Consider the following 27,403-nt stretch of genomic DNA (forward strand, 5'->3'; position numbering starts at 1 on the left):
GGAGGGGCAGAGCATTGCCCCCTGGTGGGCAGAGCATCGCCCCTGGTGGGCGTGCCGGGTGGATCCCGGTCGGGCGCATGTGGGAGTCTGTCTGACTGTCTCTCCCCGTTTCCAGCTTCAGAAAAATACACACACAAAAAAATGCTATGTTAAGACAAGGGTCTAAATTGCATTTAATGGATAAATATACCTGTTCCAACTTACATACAAGTTCAGCTTAAGAACACAACTACAGAACCTATCTCATTTTAACCCAGCGACGGCCTCTAAGACATTTCTGTTCTGATTCGGCTATCTGAGGAGTACCTTTAGACTTTCTGCTATAAAATATGAGGAACTTAATGCCGTTCCCCCTTTCCTCCTCTCTACTTCCCTTTTTTTTAATAAGTAAATTTTTATTTAAATGGGTGACATCAATAAATCAGGGTACATATATTCAAAGAAAACATTTCCAGGTTATTTTGTCATTTAGTTCTGTTGCATACCCATCACCCAAAGAGAGATCGTCCTCCGTCACCCTCTATCCAGTTTTCTTTGTACCCCTCCCCTCCCCCCTCCCTCCTTCCCTCCCCCCACCCCCCGTAACCACCACACTCCTGTCCATGTCTCTTAGTCTCACTTTTATGTCCCACCAATGTATGGAATCCTGCAGTTCTTGTTTTTTTCTGATTCGCTTATTTCGCTCTGCATAATGTTATTACTTCCCTTTTTTTATATCATGGTATTTACATGGGCATGGTTTGCCTTTAGGTTCTGTCCACACATTTAAACAAAATTAAGACAACATGATTGCATACATATTTTTATTATGGCTTTGCTCTTAGCACCTGATGCCCGACACCATTACATTTCCATGGTGTCCCTCTTAAAATGTGCAGCTGGGAACTGTCCATGGTCCTCCGGGTGCAGTCTGACCAGTTCAGGGTAGAGCACTGACCGTAGTGAAGCCCTGGACCACACTGGCCTCATGGGCAGCTACATGCATTGTCAGCTTGCATTGACTTTGTCAATAATGAGAATTTCAAGCTTAAGCTGATTTTTTACTGTTTCCTGGGGTCGGTGTTTCCACTGGGACAGCTCAGGTTGGGGAAGGTCTTGTAAAATGTCACTCTGCAGCTTCCGCTCCACTGGATCGTGAGCCCACACGGAACAGACATCCTCCCTCCACACGATTAGCTTTCAATGGCCTGAAGACATCGACAGGATGAATGCCCCAGTTCTCTTGTTGTTCTCTCTTAGAACATGGTTTCAAGACTTGCACTGTTCTCCGACCTAAACTCTGAATGTACTCTAGTATGGCTTTTCTCAAACCATCTGTGGGAAGGATCGGTTTTTCTTTATTTTCAATTCTTTACTGACCAATACTTTTGTAAAAATCAATAAAATTACGGGAGAATTATTTTAAAAGACACAAAAGGCATAAGTCTACATGTTAAGTATCAGAAGCCACAGACATCTTTTGTCATCTTGGTTGGGTTGACGGCAATGCTACTTGCGGGGGCTAATGTAAATTAAACTGTTCCTATGTTTTGCTTTTAAAGCACTTACATAGAATGAGTCTCACAAAGGATTGTTGGCACCAGAAAAGTTTTTAAAGCCATTTCAGCAAGTTCAAGATATTTATTTGTAACTTGTATCCAAAATAAAGCAAGTGTTTTCAAAATCCATCTTCAATTGTTCATCTGGAGACAGTTTAAATTTTTTATTTATTTATTGAGTTTTAGAGATAGAGGAAGGGAGAGAGGGGGAGAGGAGAGAAAGAGAGAGAGAGCGAGGAGAGAGAAACATCAATTTGTTGTTCCACTTACCCATGCTGTCTTTGGTTGATCCTTGTTTGTACCCTGACCAGGGGTCGAGCCCGTAACCTTGGCTATCTGGCCAGAGTCTGTAGAGAGTTTTATCAGTCTATTGTGTAAAGGTATAATTAGATTTACATTATCTTTTGATGGAAATTTAAATTGTTTTGACAAAATAAATGGATTGGGTTTGCTATACTTTTTACTTTGGGGTAGCAGTTGGCAAAACAACCTTAAACTCTCACATGCAGTGTGTTTCTATTGCACAACAAATAGGCAACTCAAGTACATTGCTAGTTACATGCCAGTTTTACAAAGCCCGAGGGGTCTGTACCGTCTTCAAAGATTGATGTCAGTGCTCTCATCCACAGAAAGTGTCATGATAATTTCTGCAAGTCCATACTGCGCCTCCTGCCCTTCACCTGAGCAATGAATAAGCATTGTGTTGTCATATACGGTTATTAAACGAGTTGTTACAATAAACAAAAAAATCAATGTCACATTGCTATAGAAATTACTAAACTCTTAACCTTAATTTCTGAAATTATCTTGTTGGGACTGGGAACAGAGAGTTGCAGGGGGTACAGTAGTGTGTTATTCATATTTTGAATCTCACTGTTCTAGGAGAGTTTTTTCCTAAATTAAAATTTGTATCCCAGAACCAAATGCAAACTTCAGATTTAGTTTAGTTCAAGGGAGATGGGAACAGGGAAAAAGAAAGAGCAGGACATCACCTCCCTTATTCTGGATACTTTACTTCTACTAATGCAGCCTAAGTGTGGTGTGTATGTGTGTACATTCCTGTCACTATTGGCAGAACTATAAACAGACCAAAATTCCCCGGATGTTTCCAGAGTTGCCACCGTTCCCTCACATCTTCCTCCCACTGCTGCCCACCTGCTCGGTTCCCTGCTCCAGGGATGGCCAGAGTTGGCGGTTGCCTGTGCACATTTGTGGAGAGATTCTCTTTCTGATGTAGGTACAAATGGTTAGGCACCTGACTGATATAAAAGGAGAGCCTTTATATCAGTGTGTAGAAAGCTTCCTCAGTTCCTTTTAAGACTACATGATGTTCTGTAGAATGGATGCTTCCTATTTGTTTAACCAGTCATGTATCGATGAATATCCATGTAGTGCCTAATCTTTTGCTGTATTATAATTGAAAAACTTTGCACATACCTTATTTTCCATGTTTAGTAATCTACAGGTATATTTTCAGGCCCGGAATTGCAAGACCACAGGATATGTGCATACTCAATTTTGCTCCATATTTTGGTGCAAATATGTACCTCTCACACTTCAGACTTCTACCCCCGTGTAGAGAGTGCCTGTTTGGGGCGACTTCTGAGTTTGTTTGTTCACCTTAACTGCAGTAGGTAGGGGTCGCCAGCTGGGTTTTCATTTCACAAAATCTATCCCGGGTTGGAAGAATGAAGCTGGAGCCTGAGGTTCCCCCCCACCACCACGATTAGTCATTGAGTTTTTGAGAGGCAATTTGATCTCGTGCATATCCAGATCCATGCAACAGTTAGCAACATTATAATAGAAATCAACTGTGCTTTAAAAATACAAACCTTTGAATGGTTTCATTTCTTTCTTTTTTAAATTTTAATTTATTGTGTTTACATAGATTCTAGTGTTCTCCCCCCCCCCCGAATGCACCCCCCCTCCCCCGTATTCCCCACAACATCCTCTTTTGGTTTTATTTCTTCATGCATTTAACTGGGAATTAATGCAGACATGCATTGAATCATTCACTTCATTGAGAATTAACGCAGACATGTATTTAATTAAGAAGCTAAATTGAATGCGAAAATCATAGCAGTTCGAGTTGTTTTTTGTTAAAAGTACTTGCAAAGAGATCATGGTTCATTTGCTGTCTTGGTAGGACTGAATTTAAAGATTTGTTAGTTAAAAACAAATTTTAGTCACGTGATCCTAGTCTCTCCAGGGAGTCTATAGGGCTTGACCTCATTTGCAAATGCGATTTCCTCTGTGGAGGTCAGCCCTGCATTCTCTCAGAGGGAGCTCCTCGTTTCTCGTCCTGCGTGTCAGTGTGGTCTGACAGCAGGCTCGAGGTCCTGGCCGACGACACTGATGTCACATTACTTCAGTGGATCCTTGAGGTAGCCATGCGACCAGCCTGCACTCTGGCCGCTTCCTCCTGATAGCTCTACAGGTAATTGCATTTGCGGTCTGAGGCCATCTGTGTCCAGGAGATCAGCCCAGTGCCCCTGGGTTCTGAAGTGCTTAATCAGAGCTCCGGGAGAGTGGCTGTCCCCAAGGCCTTGTCACCGGCTCGCCAGTTCTGCCTTTCATACAAGAAGCAGTGACTAGCTCACTGGGCCGAAATGTGTCCAGGGAAGAAATCGGACCCGCTGCTGTGTGCCCCTGTGTTCGAGGATCACTGCTGAATTTTCGGATTTTTGCTGGACATGTGTTGGTGCTCTGCATCTGTTTGTGTTGGCTCTTGTCCCTAAGGCAGTGACACACGGTCTGGTATTAGGGTGGAAAACAGTCCTCAGAGCCAGTTGGGTTGTGTATTTCAGACTGATAGTAAGTCTATAGTACTCAAGTGTCTGATCGATTTTTTGTGTATTTTGAGGACCTTTGTAAATATTTGGTTAAAAATACCACTGTGTGGAATCTAGTGAACACAATAACCTGAGGACCAAAATAGAAACAGAGGTCGGGTCTCAGGGAACAGATGGACAGCTGTCAGAGGGAAGGGGAAGTGGGGATGGGACCAGAGAAGGTGAAGGGATTAGTCAAATTATATATATGTACCATGTAGATGCAGAAAACAGGGTAGCAAGTCCTAGAGGGAGAGGGGGGATGGAGGGGGGCAGAGGGGGTGAAATGGGGTGGAAAGAGATTGCATGGGACGTGGGGGGCACAGTTTAGAGGGCTGAGGGTGTTATATTGAGTGGCATACTCGAAACCATCTCAACACAATAAATTAAAAATTAAAACATCATCTTATTGGCTATGGAAACACCTCTATTTTGCATTAGAGGTTTTCTTTTAATATAAAAATAAATATTGAATATTCCATAGGGTTTTAGATCTGAGGGGATTAGAATTGACTTCTATCCCTGCATCATCCAGTTTGGAACCTCGGTTTTCTAACCACACGTCAGGATTGTCATTTCCAAGTAAAATACAGGCCTCACTTGTTACCGCCGGCGCTGATGCTGGTCACTGTCATTGGGCAGCTAGGGCATTACTATCTGAAAAGAAATCTGTAAAGTGTTAAAATATTGTATTTGTGAGAAAGGGTCCTGGACTCTCTGCTGTAAGGGCCAAGATTTCATCAGCAGCAGTAGCGGAGCCTCTTTGCAGAGAGGACCAGGTTAGACAGGGGCTGGGCACACAAAGCTGTTGCCAGGACCTTTAAAAGCAAAGCATTTCACAAAATAGGTTCCCTAATTAGTTCAGTTATTACAGCTCTGAAAAGGGCTGCTTTCTCTAACTACTGGTCTACTTGATGACTTTTATTTCAAATTGATGCCTGAGACTTCCTTGATTTAAAAAAAAAAAATCACCAGAAGGAAAAAAAAAAGTAAGGCATTCTCTCTCTCTCTCTTTAAATTAAAAGTAGGAAGTTGCATTTCAAGCAGTATATGCATTTTTTTTTGTCTCCATGCTGTTGGTGGAGATAAATTTCTTTTAAAGTTCAGTTTTTATGCAAAAGGGATGATTGCATTTTAACTAGCAGCCTGTGATGTTACTAGCTAGTTTAGATGCAGAATCTGTTATTCAAAACAATTGTTTGATTATTGTTGTTTTGATTCTGACATACTATTTAAAAAAAAAAACAAAAAATTTTTGTCAGGTAAGTAGGCTGCAATACTATAGCAATGCTGGTTAGCCAACTGCTTAATCTTACTTACTGTGAGCTTGTGTATTTTGGAACTTAATGTTGACAAGTATTTTTTTTTTAAAGATGGATTTTAAAGGGGCCCTTTTTACATCTCTTTGGACCGTTCTAGGTTCTGGTAAATAGGCGTAGCTGCACAGGTAACCTGCCCTGTGCTCTTCATTGTTTTTATGAACCTAAGAATACATATTCCATTCTTTAAAATTATTATTCTAAGAATGGTGGTTTATTTCCCTCTACCCTTTATTCTCCAACCCAGCAAATGGCCAGCAATTTCTGGTTCTTTCTTCAGCTCCCATTGGTGTTAGTTTGTCTTTATGAGAAAAGGGGATGTACAGGCAATGAATATTGAAAGAAAGACCTTTCTCTCCTTTGTGCCATGATGTTTCCATGAGAATGACAGTCTGTTATTTAGAACAGTATCAAAGAGACACCTTCATTCAAATAATTTTTAGTGTCTAGGTGGGACTCTGAGGGTTTACTGTTTACTCAAAATCAATTTCCCTGTATGCCAAGCTTGAGAACACATAGTTAGAGGTGGGTTGAATCTACGGGTATGGTAGTTAACAGTTTATTTTGATTCACTCTTCCCAGGGGTCCACATATAAAAGGTTTATATGGCAACTTCTGTTTTTTCCTAGCCTTTATATTTGACATCTCCTCTTCTTTAGACACCTACATTTACCTGACATCGCCTTTACAATCGAATAACTTTGTGAAGAGCTGGTAGGGAATTTAGTCTTTAAAACGGAATGAAGGTTGAACCCTAATGCCTTGAAAAGCAAAGGTAGGTGTCCCTCGTTGGCTGCTAATGGTTCCATCTCCACTTGATGTGATTGTTTCAGGACTTGCTCAATGCTGTGGAGGCAAAGAAAGCCCTCGAGAGGGAAGTTCAAGTGTCCCAGGAACGGCTGCTCGCTGGCCAGCGGGCCTGGGATGCCTCGAGGCAGGAGCTGAACCTCTGGAAGAAAGGCTCCTGCGAGCTGGAGCGAAGCCTGAAGGCCAGCCTGGAGGCGGCCACCACCTCGCAGAGCCAGTACTCCGCCTTCAGGGAGAAAGTCACAGCCCTCCTGAGGGGCGGTGTGGGAGCGACGGGGGCTGCGGAAGAGGCCATTTTGCAGAGGATCCGAGAGATGGGCAGCCAGGAAGAGAGCCAGAAAAGGGTGAGTGGGTCTTAAGGACAGTCACCTCCTTCCTGAGCACACCCAGGTAAGACAGCTACCTGAGTTAGAAGTATCATTTGAATGTGGTCTTATATCTTTCGATTATATATGTAGACTTACAAAGCCTGGAAAGTCACGCACATGATTGCTAAGTACATGGTGGTTTTTGGAGTCAGGCCTCCTAGGCTGGTCCTGTCTCTACTGCATGCTCACTCACTCCAGGTGTGACCTTGGGAAGGTGCCTGAGATTTTGTTTACTCACCATCTGTACAGGGACAGCCCACAGTCCACAGCCCTTCTCTGAAGCCCCTAGGGTCCAATATATTTTTGACCTCAGAATTTTCTAGTTTAGAAAAGTAACAGAGAAAGCAGTCTTACACATTCCCCCTCAGTGGGGCCAGAGACAGACCCAGTAATCTACCACATTCATCGTCCGGCAGCAGAGCCTGTGTCTCCTCCACCACGTGTCACACACCGAGAGTATGAAAAGTCTCAGGTCACAGGAGACAAGAAGGCCATGGAGTAGGTGGATGTTCCAACTTGCACCTCCCAGAACCAAAGTGGATTACAACTTAATTTTGAGAACAGTTACCTTGAAAGACCAACTTTGGACTAAGCTAAGAGGATTCTGCAGCCAAGGACCAACAAAGAACCCACACTGAGACTGGTAGGAAAGGCAAAGACGCAGAAAGGGCTGCCCTGCTCCCGGGAGTGGGCGGCAGCCGGGAGGGACTCGCGTGGTGGGGAGGAGTGCCCTGCGGGTTGTGGGTCCTCAGCCCCAGAACTGCAGTCCCAGCCTAAAGCCCTGGAACCCGGAAGGGTCAAACAGACTGTATTTGGCTGAGAAAGGAGCCTAGATACTGTTGAGAGAAGGACACAGAACTCTTGGACCCAGGCCTCATATTAAAGGGACTGTACGGAGAGCCTCACTCACAGCCACCTGCCCGGGGCCCCAGGGGCAGGGAGTGCTGGGAGGACTGCAGTTGCCAGGGGAGTGTGGTCTCGGAGGCACGGGGGGGGGGCATTTTGAGGGATGGACACCCTGACCCCTGGGCTGAAACACGCCCCAAATCTAAAGTGAACATTTTTCCTCGGAGCAGCAACACCAGCAAAGGGAAGAAATGACCCCGCCCACCCGAGGCTCTCCTGCTGCAGTCAGAACAAAGAGGCGCGGAGAGGCAGGCAGCACGCGAGGGACACAGGTAGTGAGTGCTGGGGTCTGAGCTATGCTGTCCCCCCAGGCTGCTGAGTGCTCGCTGGGGGTGGGCAGGCCAGCGGTGGCAGGGCTCGGCTGTAGGAGACCCGGCGGTCTGCGCGGGCACGTGCAAGCCTTCCCACTGAGGCGCGAGTCCTGGCGGCCGCTGTGAAGGTTGGAGTGAGCGCGCAAGCCTGCCCTCGGCTGAGCCCGGGCAACTGCAGAGGTGAGAGTGGCCAGGAGCCACAGTGGCCTCTGTGGAGGTCCGACCTTGCACACAATCCCACCCACCTATGGAGGAGGAGGGGGCCCTGACGACAGCAGAGGTGGTCCCAGTGGCTGTGCATGGGCCTGCCTGTGGCGGCACAGACCACAGTGGCTGCTGTGGAGGTCTGAGCTCGTGCGCAATCATGCCTGCGGTGTGAGCCCACTCTTGGCGGCGGCTGGGGCCCTGGTGACCTCGGGAGTGGTCTAAGTGGGTGCGTGTGGGCCCACCAGGGGTGGGGGAAGCTGTGGCGGATGCGGAAGTGGGCTGGCACCGGCAGCGCCAGAGCCCAAATGCCTGAGGTGACAACAGCAGTGACTGGGGGGTGGCAGACAGACTGTACATCAGGAGCACAGAGGCCACACCCACTGGACCCCTAAGACCACACCCTTCTGAGTGCTGGAAAAGAAGAAAAAAACAAAATAAAATGAAATAAATAAAATGTCTGGATAGAAAGACATCTGAGGCTAAGGGGCAAGCCACATTCAATACTGTACCTAATCACTGAATTACAGTACTGAGCCCAACAAGTAGCCAGCAATAAGAGGCAGCAGAAAGCAGATCTCAGGGGAACTTGAACTTTAAAGGAACTTCCCCTGGCCAAGAGTAGATAAAAGCTAGCCTAGGAGTGCAACTGATACTTATAACAGCACTTGGGCCCAGCAGAGGCAGCCACATGATCTGGATCACCTGTAGCTCCAGAAAGGTTGATAACAGCCAGTCATTGGCAGTGACTCTCACTGATCTGCACCAGGCTCCGGCCAGGGAGGTTCAAGACAGGCACATCTAGTGGCCAGATGGGGAGAGTATCAATTCAGGACCTAACAACCCTTGTTAGAGTGGTAGCTTAAGGAAGGGATCCTCACACCTGACCCAGCTAAGACATAGAAAATGCTGACACAAATAGCAAAAAGAATAGTGATAGCAGATAAGTAGTCCATGGCAGATTACAAACAACAGCTGATGCCAACCCAAGAAGACCTAGAAACAACACAACTGAGAATTGGAGGCAGACAATACCAACCCTAGACTCAGCTAGCTACACAAACAACACACCCAAAAGAAGAGTGTATACACAGACAAAATGGAAGAAAAAGAAATGCGGTCCAAATGAATCAACAAGAGAAATCCCCAGAAAAAGAACTGAGTGAGATGGAAATAACCAAATTACCGGATGCAGAGTTTAAAATAATGATTGTTAGGATGCTCAAAGATCTTAGCACAACAATGGATAGATAAAATGAACACCTAAATAAAGAGATAACAAGCATGAGAAAAAACAATGAAATCATAAAAAAGAACCAGACAGAAATGACAAACACAGTATCGGAAATGAAGACTACACTAGAAGGAATTAAAAGCAGGCTGGGTGAAGCAGAGGATCAAATCAGTGACTTAGAGTACAAGATATGCGAAAGCATGGAAGCAGAACAGCAAAAAGAAAAAAAAGGATCAAAAGTCTGAGGAAGGCCCTGGCTGGTTGGCTCAGCGGTAGAGCGTCGGCCTGGCATGCAGGGGACCCAGGTTCGATTCCTGGCCAGGGCACATAGGAGAAGCGCCCATTGGCTTCTCCACCCCTCCCCCTCTCCTTCCTCTCTGTCTCTCTCTTCCCCTCCCGCAACCAAGGCTCCATTGGAGCAAAGATGGCCCGGGCACTGGGGATGGCTCCTTGGCCTCTGCCCCAGGCACTGGAGTGGCTCTGGTCATGGCAGAGTGACACCCTGGAGGGGCAGAGCATCGCCCCCTGGTGGGCAGAGCATTGCCCCTGGTGGGCGTGCCGGCTGGATCCCAGTCGGGCGCATGTGGGAGTCTGTCTGACTGTCTCTCCCCGTTTCTAGCTTCAGAAAAAAAAAAAGAAAGAAAGAAAAAGTCTGAGGAAACTCTAAGAAAGCTCTGTGACAACATGAAGAGAAACAATATCCACATAATAGGGGTTCTTGAAGTAGAAGAGAAAGAACAAGGGATAAAAAAAAACCTGATTGAAGAAATTATAGCTGAAAATATCCCTAAATTGATGTAGGAAAGAGTCACACAGGTTCAAGAAGCAGAGACAACCCCATTAAAAAAGAACCCAAAGAGACCCACACCAAGACACATCATAATCAAAGTACCAAAGCTAAGAGATAAAGAAAGAATACTAAAAGCTGCAAGAGAAAAGAAGTCAATCACCTACAAAGGAACCACCATAAGGATGATATCTGACTTTTCAACAGAAACACTTGAAGCCAGAAGGGAATGGCAAGAAATATTCAAAGTAATGCAGAACAAGAACCTACAACCAAGACTTCTTTATCCAGCAAGGCTTCGTTTAAGATTGAAGGAGAAATAAAAAGCTTCCCAGGCAAACAAACAAACAAACAAAAACAACCCCCCCTCCAAAAAAAAAAACCCCTCAAGGAATTTATCACAACCAAACCAATGCTGCAAGAAATGTTAAGGGGCCTGCTATAGACACAATAAAGTGGGGAAAAAAATCTAGTAAAAGAGGAATGCAGATTTAAAGAAAAAAATGGCAATAAACAAGTACATATCAATAATAACATTATACTGAGCAAAATAAGTAAATCAGAAAAAACTAAGAACTATATGATTCCATACATAGATGGGACATAAAAATGAGACTCAGAGACATGGACAAGAGTGTGGGGGTTACAGGGTGGGGGGAAGGAGAGGAAGGGGGTTAGGGGAGGGGAGGGGCACAGAGAAAACCAGTTAGAAAGTGATGGAAGACAATTGGACTTTGGGTGATGGGAATGCAGCATAATCAAATGTCAAAATAACCTAGAGATGTTTTCTCTGAACATATGTACCCTGATTTATCAATGTCACCCCATTAAAATTAATAATAAAAAAAGATGATGATAAAAAATGTAAATGGATTAAATGCTCCAATCAAAAGACATAGGGTGGCTGAATGGATAGGAAAACAGGACCCATACATATGCTGTCTACAAGAGACCCATTTCAAAACAAAAGATACATATAGACTGAAAGTAAAATGATAAAAAAAAATATTTCATGCAAATGGAAATGAAAAAAAAAAGCTGGGGTAGCAATACTTACATCTGACAAAATAGACTTTAAAACAAAATCTATAGTAAGGGATAAAGAAGGTCACTACATAATGATAAAGGGAACACCCCAACAGGAAGAGAAAAATTAACAAAGAAACAGCAGAATTAAGGGACATACTAGATCAACTGGATTTAATAGATATCTTCAGAACTTTTCACCCTAAAGCAGCAGAATATACATTCTTTTCAAGTGCTCATGATACATTCTCTAAGATAGACCACATATTAGGGCATAAAACTAGTCTCAACAAATCTAAGAAGATTGAAATCATATCAAGCATCTTCTCTGACCACAGTGGCATGAAACTAGAAATCAACTACAATAGAAAAACAGAAAAACACTCAAACACTTGGAAACTTAACAGTGTGTTATTAAATAATGAGTGGGTCAACAATGAGATCAAGGAAGAAATAAAAAATTTCCTTGAAACAAATGAAAATGAGCATACAACAATTCAAAATCTATGGGACACAGCAAAAGCAGTCCTGAGAAGGAAGTTCATAGCCCTACAGGCATACCTTAAGAAGCTAGAAAAAGCTCAAATAAACAACTTAACCCTGCAACTAAAAGAACTAGAAAAAGAACAGCATGTAAAGCCCAAAGGAAGTAGAAGGAAGGAAATAATAAAGATCAGAGTGGAAATAAATGACATAGAGACTAAAAACACAATACAGAGGGTCAGTGAAACCAAGAGCTGGTTCTTTGAAAAGGTAAACAAGATCGATGAACCCTTAGCCAGACTCACCAAGAAAGAAAGAGAGAGGACTCAAGTAAATAAAATTAGAAATGAGAATGGAGAAGTAAGAACTGACACACCAGAAATACAAGGATTGTAAGAAAATACTATGAAGAACTATATGCCAAAAAATTAGGCAACCTAGGTGAAATGGACAAATTCCTTGAAAAATATAGTCTTTCAAAAATCAATTTGGAAGAATCAGAAAACCTAAATAGACTGATTACAGCAAATGAGATTGAAACAATTTTCAAAAAACTCCCAACAAACAAAAGCCTTGGGCCAGATGGCTTTACAGGCAAATTCTACCAAACATTCAAAGAAGAACTAATTCCTATCCTTCTCAAGCTATTTCAAAAAATTCAAGAGGAGGGAAAACTTCCAAGCTTCTTTGATAAAGCAAGCATAATTCCAAAATCAGGCAAAGACAGCACAAAGAAAGAAAACTATAGGCCAATAACCCTGATGAATTTACATGCTAAAATTCTCAAAAAAATATTAGCAAACAGTATACAGCAGTACATGAAAAAAATCATACATCATGATCAAGTGGGACTTATTCTGGGGAGGCAAGGCTGGTACAACATTCTCAAATCAGTCAATGTGATTCATCACATAAACAAAAGGAAGGAGAACAACCACTTGATTATATCAATAGATGCAGGAAAAGCATAGGATAAAATCCAGCACCCATTTATGATCAAAACTCTCAGCAAAGTGGGAATACAGGGAACATACCTCAACATGATAAAGGCCATCTATGATGGACCCACAGCCAACATCATACTCAATGGGCAAAATTTAAAAGCAATCCACTTAAGATCAGGAACAAGGCAGGGGTTCACCACTCTTATTTAACATAGTTCTGGAAGTCTGAGCCACAGCAATCAGACAAGAAGAAGAAATAAAAGGCAACCAGATTGGAAAAGAAGAAGTGAAAATATCATTATTTGCTGGTGATATGATATTGTATATAGAAAACCCTAAAGTCTCAGTCAAAAAACTACTAGACCTGATAAATGAATTCAGCAAGGTAGCAGGATATAAAATTAATACTCAGAAATCTGAGGCATTTTTATATATACCAACAATGATCTGTCTGAAAGAGAAATTAAGGAAACAATCCCCTTCACTATTGCAACAAAAAGATAAAGTACTTAGGAGTAAATTTAACCAAGGAGGTGAAAGACTTTTACTTGAAAAATTATAAAACATTGATAAAAGAAATCAAGGAATATATAAACAAGTGGAAGCATATATTGTGTTCATTGTTAGGAAGAATAAACATCATTAAAATGTCCATATTACCCAAAGCATTTTATAAATTCAATGCAATTCGTATTAAAATACCAGTGACATACTTCAAAGATATAGAACAAATATTCCAAAAATTTATATGGAACCAAAAAAGAACACGAATAGCCTCAGCAATCTTGAAAAAGAAGAATAAAGTGGGTGGTATCACGCTTCCTGATATCAAGTTATACTACAAGTCCATTGTACTCAAAACAGCTTGGTACTGGCATAAGAACAGGAATATAGATCAATGGAACAGAACAGAGAACCCAGAAATAAACCCACAGCTTTATGGACAACTGATATTTGACAAGGGTGGTAAGAGCATACAATGGAGTAAAGACAATCTCTTTAACAAATGGTGTTGGGAAAATTGGACAGCTACCTGCAAAAAAATGAAACTAGACCACCAACATACACCATTCACAAAAATAAACTCAAAATGGATAAAAAGACTTAAATATAATCATGAAACCATAGCATTCTAGAGGAAAACATAAGCAATAAGCTCTCTGACAGAAATGTATTTGCTAATTTATCTTCATGGGCAAGGGAAATAAAGGACAGGATAAACAAATGGGACTGTATCAAACTAAAAGCTTTTGCACAGCTAAAGACAATATAAACAAAATAAAAAGGCAAACCACACAATGGGAGAACATATTCGACAATACGTCTAATAAGGGATTAATAACCAAAATTTATAAAGAACTTGTAAAGCTCAACACCAGGAAGATAAACAATCCAATCAAAAAATGGGCAAAAGAAATGAATAGACACTTCTCCAAAGAGGACATACAGATAGCCAATAGGCATATGAAAAAATGTTCAACATCACTAGAGAAATGCAAATTAAAACCATAATGAGATGCTACCTCACAGCAGTCAGAATGGCGCTCATTAACAAAACAACACATAGTAAGTGCTGAGGAGGTTGTGGAGAAAAGGGAACCCTCCTGCATTGCTGGTGGGAATGCAGACTGGTGCAGCCACTGTGGAAAAAAGTATGGAGATTCCTCAAAAAATTAAAAGTGGAACTGCCTTTTGACCCAGGCATCCACTTTTAGGAATATATTCCAAGAACCACATCAATGATTCAAAAGGAGAAATGCACCCCCATGTTTATGGCAGCATTGTTTACAGTAGCCAAGATCTGGAAACAGCCCAAGTGTCCATCAGTGGACGAGTGGATTAAAAAGCAGTGGTACATATTCACAATGGAATACTATGGGGCCATGAAAAAGAAGGAAATCTTACTTTTTGCGACACATGGATGGACCTGGAAACTATTATTATGTTGAGTGAAATAAGTCAGGCAGAGAAAGAAAAATACCATATGACTTCACAAGGAATCCAGTGAACAATATGAACTGAGGAACGGAATAGAGACAGAGGCAGGATCAAAGGGTCCAGAGGGAAAGCGGACAGAGGGAAAGGGGATGATAGGATGGGATGAGAGCAGAAAAGCAAAACCGGGGGAGGAGGGGGGCAAGGGGGGTGTGGTGGGGAACACGAGGGGGAGGTATTTGAGGGGACAGTAGAATCTATGTACACCCAATAAATTAAAATAAAATAAAATTAAAAGAAAAAAAGAGAAAAGTCTCGGGTCATTTCTGGGCAGGGATTGCTGCCAGACCCGGTCAGATCAAGCTATATCAGGAAATGAGCTACAAGAAGCCTGTCAGTTTTCAGATCCTGTTGGATTTTGGAATTGCAGATAAGGGTTCCTAGATCTGTAACAGTATCTGTCTCCTAGGGTTGTTGTTTATTGTAAGCGTTAAATGAAAATAAAATTGTCATTAAATCCTTCACACATTGCCTGACAAATAGCAACAATAAATATCATCTATTGTTGCCTTTGCTTCTCCTCTCTCTCCTCCTTCCTCCTTCTCTCCTCCTCCCTCCTTCTCTCCTCTTCCCTCCATCTCTCCTCCTCCCTCCTTCTCTCCTCCTCCCTCCTTCTCTCCTCCTCTTTCCTTCTCTCCTCTTCCCTCCTTCTCTCCTCCTCCCTCCTTCTCTCCTCTTCCCTCCATCTCTCCTCCTCCCTCCTTCTCTCCTCTTCCCTCCATCTCTTCTCCTCCCTCCTTCTCTCCTCCTCCCTCCTTCTCTCCTCTTCCCTCCATCTCTTCTCCTCCCTCCATCTCTCCTCCTCCCTCCTTCTCTCCTCTTCCCTCCATCTCTTCTCCTCCCTCCATCTCTCCTCCTCCCTCCTCTCCTCTTCCCTCCATCTCTTCTCCTCCCTCCTTCTCTCCTCCTCCCTCCATCTCTCTTCCTCCCTCCTTCTCTCCTCCTCCCTCCTTCTCTCCTCTTCCCTCCATCTCTCCTCCTCCCTCCATCTCTCCTCCTCCCTCCTCTCCTCCTCCCTCCATCTCTCCTCCTCCCTCCATCTCTCCTCCTTCCTCCATCTCTCCTCCTCCCTCCATCTCTCCTCCTCCCTTCATCTATCCTCCTTCCTTCTCTCCTCCTCCCTCCTTCTCTCCTCCTCCCTCCTTCTCTCCTCCTCCCTCCATCTCTCATCCTCCCTCCATCTCTCCTCCTCCCTCCATCTCTCCTTCCTTCTCTCCTCCTCCCTCCTTCTCTCCTTTTCCCTCCCTTTGATAATGTGTGGGTGCCTAGAACAGTCACTTAGGGGCACCTATTTAGTGGAGAAAAATGATGTAATTCACACACATGACTGAAGCTTGTTTAATTGTATTTTGTTTAGACTATTAATAAATCTCATATTCTATAAAGCTTTGCTTAGTCAACTTCATCCCAACTCTAAATTTTCATCAAATGCAAATTATTGATGTTCTAATCAGTGAGGTTTAAAGTGAATAATATCAATATCCTGTAGATAATTCCATTAGGAACTATTTCTCCTATTGAGTCTATTGAGATTATTATGCTTGTTCAAAAGGAAGAAGTCCATGTGTCCATCTTTAATGTTCTTAAAAATCTTAGAGTGATCATTAACTCAAAGTTGATGGTTGCATTTGTAAATTTCCTTTAGCGATAGAACATTTAAAATTCCCTTTAAAAAATTCTCTAAAACTCATATGTGTTCTAGAAGTGACCCTAGTGAGTCTTTTGTCCGACATAGCATACTCTTTGTGGGTATAAAATTTCATCCTTGTAAGATGTGATGTGTGCGTCTCAGAGAGTAACTCAGTCTTGCATGTGACCTGTACACAGGTACTAGATTGGGGAAAGGAATTATTTACAGAATGGAGAAAAGTTTCATTGGGTTATTTACCTGGAATTGTATTAAATTCACTTCAGTAGCTAATGATTCTTTGCTATTTCATTTTATTGCTCCCCTCTTCTACAGTGTGTCTGTAAAGTCATGGTACACTTTTGACCGGTCACAGGAAAGCAACAAAAGACAATAGAAATGTGAAATCTGCACCAAATAAAAGGAAAACTCTCCCAGTTTCATACCTATTCAGTGCAGTTTGATGTGGGTTCACGCACAGATTTTTTAGGGCTCCTTAGGTAGCTATCCCGTATGGCCTCTACAGACTCGTCACTGACTGATGGCCTACCAGAACGGGGTTTCTCCACCAAACTGCCGGTTTCCTTCAACTGCTTATCCCACCGAGTAATGTTATTCCTATGTGGTGGCGCTTCGTTATAAATGTGCCGATATTCACATTGCACTTTGGTCACGGATTCAAATTTAGCGAGCCACAGAACTCACTGAACTTTCCTCTGTACCGTCCACATCTCAACTGGCATGACTGTGGGCTGCTCCGCTGTATACACGGTGTTACGTCATCGTCTGCGCATGCGCACATGCTGCCCCATCATCCTACAGAAACTGGGAGGGTTTTCCTTTTATTTGGTGCAGATTTCACATTTCTATCATCTTTTGTTGCTTTCCTGTGACCAATCAAAAGTGCACCATGACTTTACGGACACACTGTATTTTCCCAAATGTTTTTCTGCTACTGTTTTAATTCCAGCATATGAAACGTGGCATAAAATTGTCAGCATGATGTATATGTTTATTTTTCTAAAGCAAAATGGTGTAAATTGGTTAAGCTGGGTGGCCTTCCCCCCACTTCTCGTAAAAATTAGGCTGATTCAGAGTCTCTTTAGTGCCTTTGTCTGCCTTTCCTACCCTGTAATTTTTTCCGGTAGCTGCTCTCACCATTTAAAAAGCTCAAAATCAAGCATATAGCTAACATCTTGTGTGACTCATCTTCAAGTAAAATCAGGAGAAAATAGATTTCATACATTGTTTTAGAAATGTTTCTGAAGAATGGGAGCTTTACAAATTGATGAATATGTTTGTTGTGGAGGCCACACACCCCTGCCAGCTGCCACGGCTAAACACACAGTCAAAAATTGAGTAATTCCCACGCGGAGGCCCAGCGGTGGGTTCAGGCTGGGCCTGGCGAGTTCCCCACTTCGCGTCAACTCCTACTTGCTGAGCATCGCTTCGCATGTTTACCCCTTTGCTATTCGTGCTCACTCTCTTGTGTGTGCAGTTCTCAGTAGAATTTAGGACACCACCCACACTTTCCCAACAAGCCATTTCTACTTGTTCCTTGCTTTTGCGCTTATAGCGAAACCTAATATTCTTTTAAAAAATGTTTTGCTATCTCTGAGAGCAGGGTCTCTCAGTCTTGGCACTGTTGACTTTTGGACCTGGGTAATCATTTGTTTTGGGGGCCATTCTGCGCATTGTCGGGTGGTTGTCAGGATCTCTGGACTTCTAGAATTTCTTTCCTCCCATCTGTGACCACCAAACATGTGTCCAGACGTTGCCATCTGTCCCTCGCGGTTGAAATCACCTCCCATTTGAAAACACTCTTTCAAAGAAATGTTCTACAATCAATCTCCAGAAATTCTAAATGAGTTATTTAGATGTTAGTTAGCCTTGAAATTTCAGGACCCCCATAACAGGTGTTTTTGAAATGATTTTCTTGTATAATGACAGAAAGTTGTGACAGTTTCAGGTTTTAGTTGGGAGTTCTGAGGCCAAAATTTTTGTCTCACTTTTAGATGTTGCCTTCCTGGGTCATCAGCTGGATGAGAATTGATTACGTACCAGGAGGACATGCCCGTGATTGATTTCTATGTCACTTCCTAAATTAAAGAGAAACGAATACAAGCTCACACACATTTAGATCTAAAGCTCTTTTGTTCTGCTTTATGTACACATAAGCTTTATTTTTTCTGTTGGAGTGTTTCTTAGTCTGGCAGCTGAGGGGGTGCTGTGAGAACCCAGTCTGACTCCCAAAAAGACCAGAGGTGTGCTCCCCAACCCCCATCCCTCCTTCTGAGCTTAGCATTCTGTTCTGTTCTTGATCCTCCATCCTAATAAGCCAGACATTTAGCAGGAAGCTTCAGCAGGCTTCCACTGACCTTTCATGGTCCCATATTATGTTACACGCTCACCTCTGGCTACAAGGGCATTTGGAAGAGTGAGTAGATAAGGACTTTCGCTCAGTCTTTAGAGTGTGTTCATTTCCTAAGGTGGCCCTAACAAAGTACCACGAACAGAGGGGGAGGGGCACTTAAACAACAGAAATTTATTGTCTCACTGTCCTGGAGGCTGGAAGTCCAAGATCAAGGTGTCGGCAGGATTGGTTTCTTCGGAGGACTGGGAGGGAGAATTTGTCCCGTGCCTCTTGTCTTGCTTCTGGTGGCCTCAGGCTACCACTTGGCTTATGGATGGCATTCTGTCTGCAGCTTTCCACCTTTCTCCTTCTATTTGTGTGTGTCTCTTGTGTTCATATGTCCCCTTTTATATGTATACATGTCGTATAGTCTTAAGGCCCACCCTAATGACCTCATATTAACTTGATTATCTCTGTAAAGACTCCATTTTCAGTTAAGGCCACATTCTGAGGTACTGGGGAACTTCAACATACCTCTCTCTGGGGTACCTAATTCAACCCATAGCAAAGGGTGACATGCACCAAGGTGGAGAGGGTGAGGTTCTTAGCCAGTCAATAGTGTCGGCTGCTCATGATGACGAGAGGGAAGGAGAATTTGGTTGATGTTATACCTGGTTCCTGATAACTTATTTTACATATTTCTTAAGTGAAAATTATAACTTGAATAATCAGAAGAGAGTTGTTTATATCTAAAAGGCACTGGTCCTTCAGTGACCCAAGAAGCTCTTCCTTAGGTTTAGAGCTCTTGTGTTTCCATTTGGTTCAATCTTAGTGCAAAAGTGCCTCTTTGGTGAAATCAGTAACTACTTGTCCCTGGGAAGTGAATTAATTTTTAGGGCATTATGACTTTACTTCCAAAAATCAAGCTGTTTGTGTTTGAAGTGTAGTTTACTACAGTGCCTTCTTTTTTTTTGGTTAAGAGATAATTGAGGTATGTGCTCTTTAGTACATTCCCTCTCCCCTCCATCATTCCCTACCTTCTTCCAGTGTTAAAGTGCCTGGTACACTTTGCCCTACAGAATGTCGGGGATATGTTAACCGATGATATTAAGGAAAAGAAGAAAAAGAAAGAGAGAAAATGCTTCCTGATTCTTTAGACTTCTCTGACTGAAGGACACCCCCCCACCTTACAGTTTTGGGGGGACACACATATTCACCCAGGCCCTGGCGTTTGAGGTTCCCAAGAACCGAGTAAGACTGGAACACAAATTTACTTGGATACATTTATGTAAATTTATCTCTGAAAAAGAACCTGGTGGTGTCATGTGCGCTGGGATCTAAATACGTTTATGGAACGGAGTGCTGTGATGCATGAAGAATGAGGGGGTTCTCAGCTGGTGGCTCCTCCCTGGACCCCAGAACCTTGGGAAGGAGGTTGTTAGACTCTGCACGGCTCAGCCATCCACATACTGGTGGTTTTTAAAAGTTATACTCTTCAAGTTACATGGGACACTCTTGGGCTCACACAGGGTGAGGATTTAGGACAGACCCTCTCACCTCTGATTTAGCATGTTTTGTCCCTTATCTGTCCTTTCCAGAAAGGCTTCTAGTTAAAAAACAGTCTCTGTGGGATGAAAATAGTTTGAAAAACATGATATAGGACGTAGGAGACTTCCCCAAAGGTCCCTTTGTCTCTATTTCAAAAGCACAGAATTGACTGAAGCAACATACTGCAGTAGGAATGCTGATGATAAAAGTATATGCAATGTGTCGAACTTCAGTTGGACATAAACACTGTACTCCTTAGTTTATCTAAATCAGCTCACTTAAATACCATAGCCAAGGCTATAAGTTGCAGAGAAGTTAATTACTTGCTTTGGTCAACACTGTAGTATGTAGTAGAGTAGGAATTTCAAACCAGGACTATCGGACCCCTAAGTGCCTGACACCTAAGTGCCTGTCCTACAGTCTGGTCTACATTAGGACGTGTGCTTCTTCCTTCAGGGTCATTATCACTCCCTTAGTCTAGCTTCCTGCAGTTGCTCAAGGTGTCATCTTCCAAGTGGAGTCTTTAAGAATTGATTGCTGTGGAAGACGTTGCTCTCCTCTGGTCTGCAGTGTGCTGACTTTGGCTAAGCCAAAGTCATTTGGCTTAGTCACCCCATTCTCCATCTCTCCAGTTGGGGTTCTCTGGGTCTCTTTCCTCTTTGGTGCCATTCTCTTTGCTAGGTCAACTGCGGGCTAAGAGATGTGCTGAAGGATCTTTAGGTAGAAAGACTCACTTCCTGCAGGAAGCTCAGGGTGAATCCACGTTTTCAGCTGCACAGAAATGTGCTATGCCTTGCATAATACAGTATCATTAAACAGTCCCCCGGGAGGCAGTATCTTGGGACCACTGTTTGATGACCATTGTTTTGTAGGTTACTTTGTATGTTGGACCAAGACAAGCACACCTTTCTCGTGCATTGAGATCAGATCTATCATTAGTTAGTAGTGAGTGCTACGGATGGAAAATATGAAACAATGATTCTCAGAGCCTCATATTCTATAGTGAGATTTAAAATTTCCTTGGGAAATATAATTCCTTGGACATGGCAATGAGCAGCTTGCCATCCACTATCTGATTTCAAGAGCCCACAGAGGTGTAGAATTCATTGACACTTAGCCCAGGGGCCTTGAAAGCCATAGAAGCACAGATTTAGAGAGTTCAGAGGTCAAGTACTCTAGCATTCTTGGTTATAGCACTTCAGTCCACCCACAACATTGTTCACTAATAAATGGTTGGCCAGCTTCTGACCATGTCTAGTGATTGGGAGTCTACTAACTGACACGGAAAGGTGCTTAAAACATGAGGTAAAAGCAAAAGGATAAAATGGCCAAAATAATATCATTTCAGCTACATTTAAAAAAGTGCATAAAAGAAATTATATGAAAATATTAATTGTTATTACCTCTGTGCAGTGGGATTGTGGGGATTATAATTATTATTTTTAATATAGCGAGAGGAGGGGAGGCAGAGAGAGACTCCCACATGCGTCCCCATAAGGATGCACCCAGAAAGCCCACTACAGGGTGATGCTCTGCCCATCTGGGGCTGTTGCTCTGCTGCAACCGGAGCCATTTTTTAGTGCCTGAGGTGGAGGTATGAAGTCATCCTCAGCACCCGGGGCCAACTTAGCTCCAATGGAGCCTTGGCTGCGGAAGGAGAAGAGAGAGAGAGAGAAGGGAGAGGGGAAGGGGTAGAGAAGCAGATGGGCACTTCTCCTGTATGCTCTGACTAGAAATCAAACCTGGGACATCCACACGCTGGGCTGACACTCTACCACTGAGCCAACTGGCCAGGGCCTTGTTTTTTGCTAATTTATATATTAATTGTCCTTAATGGATATTTTACAATGGGCACTATTACTTTGTAATTATTGGGACTGGGGAAAAATTCTTTCTTACATTGGAGGTGACTTCTTTTTTCAGATTTATCCCTATTGGTCCTCAAGTTAAGTTCTGAGGGTAACTGAGAACAAACCCTATTATCCTTTCTTGTTATCCTTTCCAAATATTTGAAGACAGCTTTAATGTCTTCTTGCCTTTAAGCATGGTTGTTATAGGTAGTCAAGCAGAAGCTGTTTTTATTTATTTATTTTTTTAAACTGAAGCTGTAAATCTGAAACCATTAAGATATTTTAAATTCTGTGAGAATGGTATTAGTTTTATGTAAATATCTACTACTTTTTTCCAAAACACACTATCAAAACAAAACAAAATTTATTACCTCAAACTTGGTGTTTTTTGCTGATTTTGACAGTTTATGAAAACTGGATCTGCTAGGATCAATTTGCATTTCTCAAAGTATAATCTGAGGTCTTCGGTAAACTTATGTTCTTGATTTATGGGAAGGTCAGGACAAAGAGAGTGACTCCACAGAAGGATGGAAGCTTTGGGCAAGTTAGGGGTCATGAGAATCTGGGGGCGTACAGTGGAGAAGCAGTGGTCTTATGTTATAGGAGAGGAGGTAACAATCGGCTCTCCTGCTTGCTTGTACATTGCCATCGATCCTACGTAGAATCGCCCTAGTAAAAGGACTTGAACTTTTCAATGCTAAAACGAAAACATCGCCCCACAACTGTGCAGTCTAGAGGCAGCTCTACTGACAGTCAGTGAAGGAGTGACCAATACTCAATAGAAAATTGAAAAAGAGCTTGAGACAATAATAGCTTTATTCACTTGAATGCACTAATACTGTCTCAAGGTTATCTATGAAGATTGACTCACTGTAGAGTCTTTAATCCACTAAACATGATGGGAGAAAAATTATACTTTTATACATTTTAAAAGTATTTTCTGTCTGAACTCTTTTTTTCATCTAAGCTTTGAAACTCCAAAATTAGCGGTAGTTTTAAGGATAAGTAAATGTTACCCATAAACATTTATTGAGTAACCCGTTCGAGGAATTATATAAAAAATAAATATGCCAATCAAAAGTATTTAACTAGAGAACAAATGCAGCTTTATTCCAAGCAGAGGCAAATATATCTGTCAAATACCTGTTTCTTATCTCATTTTTACAAAGAACATGGAAGCTGGATAACATGTTGCTTGCACTGAGCACCGAATTTTAACTGAACACTTTGCTGAGTCGAAAACAAGGCTCATTCTTGTTTCGTTTCTTTGTTTCCAGATGGTTTCCCAGCTTGAAGCCCAAGTAGCGGAGCTTGGTCAACAGTTGGAAAACGAGTCTGGCTCTCACCAGAAAGCTCTGCAGAGAGCCCAGAAAGCAGAAAACAAGCTGGAGACTCTTCAGGGTCAGCTGGCGCAGCTGGAGGGGGAGCTGGTGTCTGGAGATGTTTTGCGGGACCACTTGAATTTGGAGAAACAAAAGGTAATAACCTGACGACATGTTGTCCATGGATGGAAACATCTGTTGCACTAGAAAAATTTACCTGAAAGTATTGTGAATTTTGCAGCTCTTCAGTAGATTGGTTAAGTTCTGAGTCGTAAATTTCATGGAACAATGGAATTATTTTGAGGTCTCTTCCTATTTGGAGCTTCCTTGATTCAAATGAAATCTAATTAAACTTAACAGGTATTTATTGAATGCCTATTATATACAAGACCCTGAAGGTTTGGAAGGTAAGGTATGAATAACTCACAGTTCTTGATCTTAGATGGCTCATGATTCAATAGAGGAGATGGACATTCAAATAATTTGTATGTTAAAGGCTATAAGTATTATAATAGATGTATTGATGAATAAAGTGCAATAGGAGCCCAGTGAGGGGAGTGATAACCTCTGTGTAAGGGGATGATTTTACAGGCTGATGATAGTTGAATTCATCTTTGAAGGATAAGTAGCATTTCAGTGGAGTGAAGGGGCAGATACTACAGGGGAAAGTTTGAACAAGTGTGTGAAAGCTTGCAGGCACACAGTGAAGTCAGGGAACGTGGAGTTGTTATTCCCGTGTGGCTGGAACATGGCAGGACAGAAGATAGAATTATGTCTGGGATTAGGAAGATTGAGTATTCTTCATTCTGGAATGTGAAATAAGTGACTTTGAACGTCATAGTATTTAAGAAAGATAATGTATCACCATGGAGCTGAGGTTGTAGCCTTGGTAACGCAGCAGGGGAGGGGAAGAGCAGATTGGGAAGGGGAGGGGTCACACTTATGATTTGACCATGGAAGGTTGTCTGTGACCTCTGAGAGGCAGTGTAGCAGGGTGGTGGGGAAGCGAAACCAGTTTACATCAGGCTGCAGGGCCACTCGTAAGGGCAGGGATAGAGACTTAGAAGAAGTCTGGTGACCAAAGAGAAGAGCGAAAAGAGTAGAGGGCGTGAGAAACAGGATGAAAGATCGGTTTTACTGGGACTCGTGGGAAGGTACACATTTGTGGGTCGCAGGAGTCCCCAGGCAGGGGGGAACGAGAGACCGGGGACCAGGAGCAGTACAGAGTTTGGCAGGGAAAATACTGTTAGGCTGAAATAACTGTACTCTGGAAACTCGTTCATTTCTGTTCTTCCAGACTTAAAAAAACAGAGGGTGTGTCACGCCTGTGGCGAGGGTTGGCTCTGCAAAGATACATACAAGGTGTCCGTGCAAATCCTCGTCCAGGGACGGGACGGGCAAGTCAGGACACAGTACACTCAGCGCTGTCGTGGAGACAGGCATGCAGTCCGGCAAGAAGGCGGATACAGGAGTAATTACTGCTTTTCCTACTTCTGTGCCCGAGGAAGTAAGCTGCTTTCACACAAGAGGTGACCTGCATAAGGGGTTTAAAGAATGCGTAGGAGCCTGACCAGGTGGTGGTGCAGTGGATAGAGCGTCAGACTAGGATGCAGAAGGACCCAGGTTCGAGACCCTGAGGTCACCAGCTTGAGCACGGGCTCATCTGGTTTGAGCAAAGATTCACCAGCTTGGACCCAAGGTCGCTGTCTTGAGCAAGGGGTTACTCTGTCAGGCAGAAGAGGGGGAGGGATTGGAGGCAGAGAGGACGGCAGGAAGGACGGCGGAATGGAGGTGTGGTGGGACTGCTCAGGAGACAGGGAGGCACAGGGAGACTGGCCCGGGGAGCTTGGCGAGGACCCAGAGGGGGGGTGACGCTGGGGGCAGGTCGGAATAATTGACGCAGGTCAGGCTAATTCCTCGCGGCTTTATCCTAAGTCATGGGGAGGCCTAGACAGCTTGGAGGATAGGAAAGAGTTCTCTGAAGGCAGAATAGCTCAGAGGGCCGAGGGGTTCCAGGTATGCGGCCTAGTTGGAGATGCTCAGAATAGTTCAGATCAGAAGATAATATGGGTCAGGACCAAGTAGTGCTTTTTATAAATTTGAGAAATTTGGAAGGGCGAAAGGAATTTATCCCTCGCATAGCTGAAAAAGGTGTGTTGGTTGAAATTTTGGGTTTGAGAGGAAACATTGCCCTGGAGCGTCTGCATGTGTAGGTGAGGGAGACTCCCGTGGGACTGTAGGAAACCTGGCTGGGTGCCAGACCCCTCCACCCAGATGGCCCACAGACACCTTGCACTGGACTTATTCAAAATGGAAATGATCGCCTCTCCTCAAATTAGCCACCTCCAGCCTGAGGAGGTCATTCTCAGTTCCTCCCTCTTTGTAATCAATCCCTAAACGCTGCAAATGCCATCTTCTCGTTAATGTATCTCAGATACGCCCCGCCCCCATCTCTGTATTTAGGAGCAGTGCTTTGGTTCAGCGCATGTGATAATTTTCATGAACTATTGAAACAACCTTCTGATTATGAGACTGACACGCGGCCTGCTGTGCTAAGAGGGCCGCTAACAACCTTCTAAGTAATCTTTGCTCCGCCTCCAGGGAGGTCTTAGTAACACACACACAGCTAATCATAGCTTGCTCCGCTTAACAGCTGGGTAAGGGGCTCTCTGAGGCCTTCGGGATCAGCTGCAGCTTCTTTCTTTCCTTGGCTGGGCCTTCCGCAACCTGGCCACTTCCCCTCGCCACCCCTCACTGGCAGTCTCCCCAGCCAACAGGAGTAAAATCAGGGGTCCCGGGTCCAGCAGGGCCCTGGGAGGGCGTGCAGTGAGCATTCACTGAGTCCAAAGGCGTCCATCCACATTGAGATGGGTAAAAACAGTCATCTGGCCACAGAAAAGGGCCCCGTAGGGATCCCCTATCGCACATGGCTGTTCTCTCTGAGAAAATGTTCTCCTTACCTTCCTCACCTGGTGATAACTGTCTCTCCAAGGCTCAGCTCTGATGTCACTTCCTCTGGAGATTCCCGAGAGACTGAGCTCTGCTTTGTGCACAGGTGCCTGTGTCTGTCCTAGCTGGTCTCCCTGTGGTGTTTATTTTGTTATTTCTCTCCTTCAGCCAACTCCAAGCTTCTGGAGAGCAGGGGAAATATTTTTCTCTGAGTTTCTAGGAAGAATCAATAAATATTTGCATTAGAGAAGAAGCATATCAAAGCCAGGTATATTGATGTCTCTTCCTTTCCTTCACTATAATGACTCATCAATTTTAATTGAGATTATACTAAAATAACCCTCAGTTTCTGTTCACGATGAACTTTCAGTAGCTAACTCCTGTGAAATCCATGTCTCAATAAGGATAATAGGCATGTAAAATTAAACAATCAGCCTGACCAGGCAGTGGCTCAATGGATAGAGCATTGGCTTGGGACGCTGAGGACCCAGGTTCAAAACCCTGAGCGCAGGCTCATCTGGCTTGAGCAGGCTCACCACCTTGAGTGTGGAGTCACCGTCTTGAGTGTGGGATCATAGACGTGACCTGTGGTCTCTGGCTTGAAGCCAAGGGCTGCTGGTTTGCGCTCATGGTTGCTGGCTTGAGCAAGGGGGTCACTGGCTCGGCTGAAGCCCCCCGGTCCAGGCACATATGAGAAAGCAATCAATGAACAACTAAGGTGCTGCAGTGAAGAATTGATGTTTCTCATCTCTCTCCCTTCCTGCCTGTCTGTCCTTGTCTGTCTATCTGTCTGTCTCTCTCTTTCTAAAAAAACACAAAAAACAAACAACACCAAAAAATTAAACAATCAAAGTTGTACAGAGTTTAAGTATGGGTAACTGAGATTTACACAGAATAGACGATATCTGTGCTAACCCATGACTGTCATGAACGAAATACACAGCAGTCCTTCCAGCAGCCCTGACTTTCTGAGGCGCAGTCGAGGCCCTTGACGTGGGCGC

The 27,403-nt window shown here is 43.4% G+C and overlaps 1 protein-coding gene across 1 annotated transcript in view; it reads left to right on the forward strand.

Annotated features, from left to right (window-relative positions):
* The window catches only part of CCDC170 (coiled-coil domain containing 170), a 106,605-nt gene that overhangs the window by 51,951 nt on the left and 27,251 nt on the right, over positions 1–27,403 (forward strand). Inside the window, exons 6-7 of the mRNA XM_066247888.1 lie at positions 6,522–6,839; positions 23,409–23,609. Of these exons, the coding sequence (XP_066103985.1) occupies positions 6,522–6,839; positions 23,409–23,609 (519 nt within the window). The remainder of the gene's footprint in view (positions 1–6,521; positions 6,840–23,408; positions 23,610–27,403) is intronic.

The sequence above is a fragment of the Saccopteryx bilineata genome, chromosome 12 (genome assembly GCF_036850765.1).
Source record: "Saccopteryx bilineata isolate mSacBil1 chromosome 12, mSacBil1_pri_phased_curated, whole genome shotgun sequence".
NCBI classification, from domain to species: Eukaryota; Metazoa; Chordata; class Mammalia; order Chiroptera; family Emballonuridae; genus Saccopteryx; species Saccopteryx bilineata.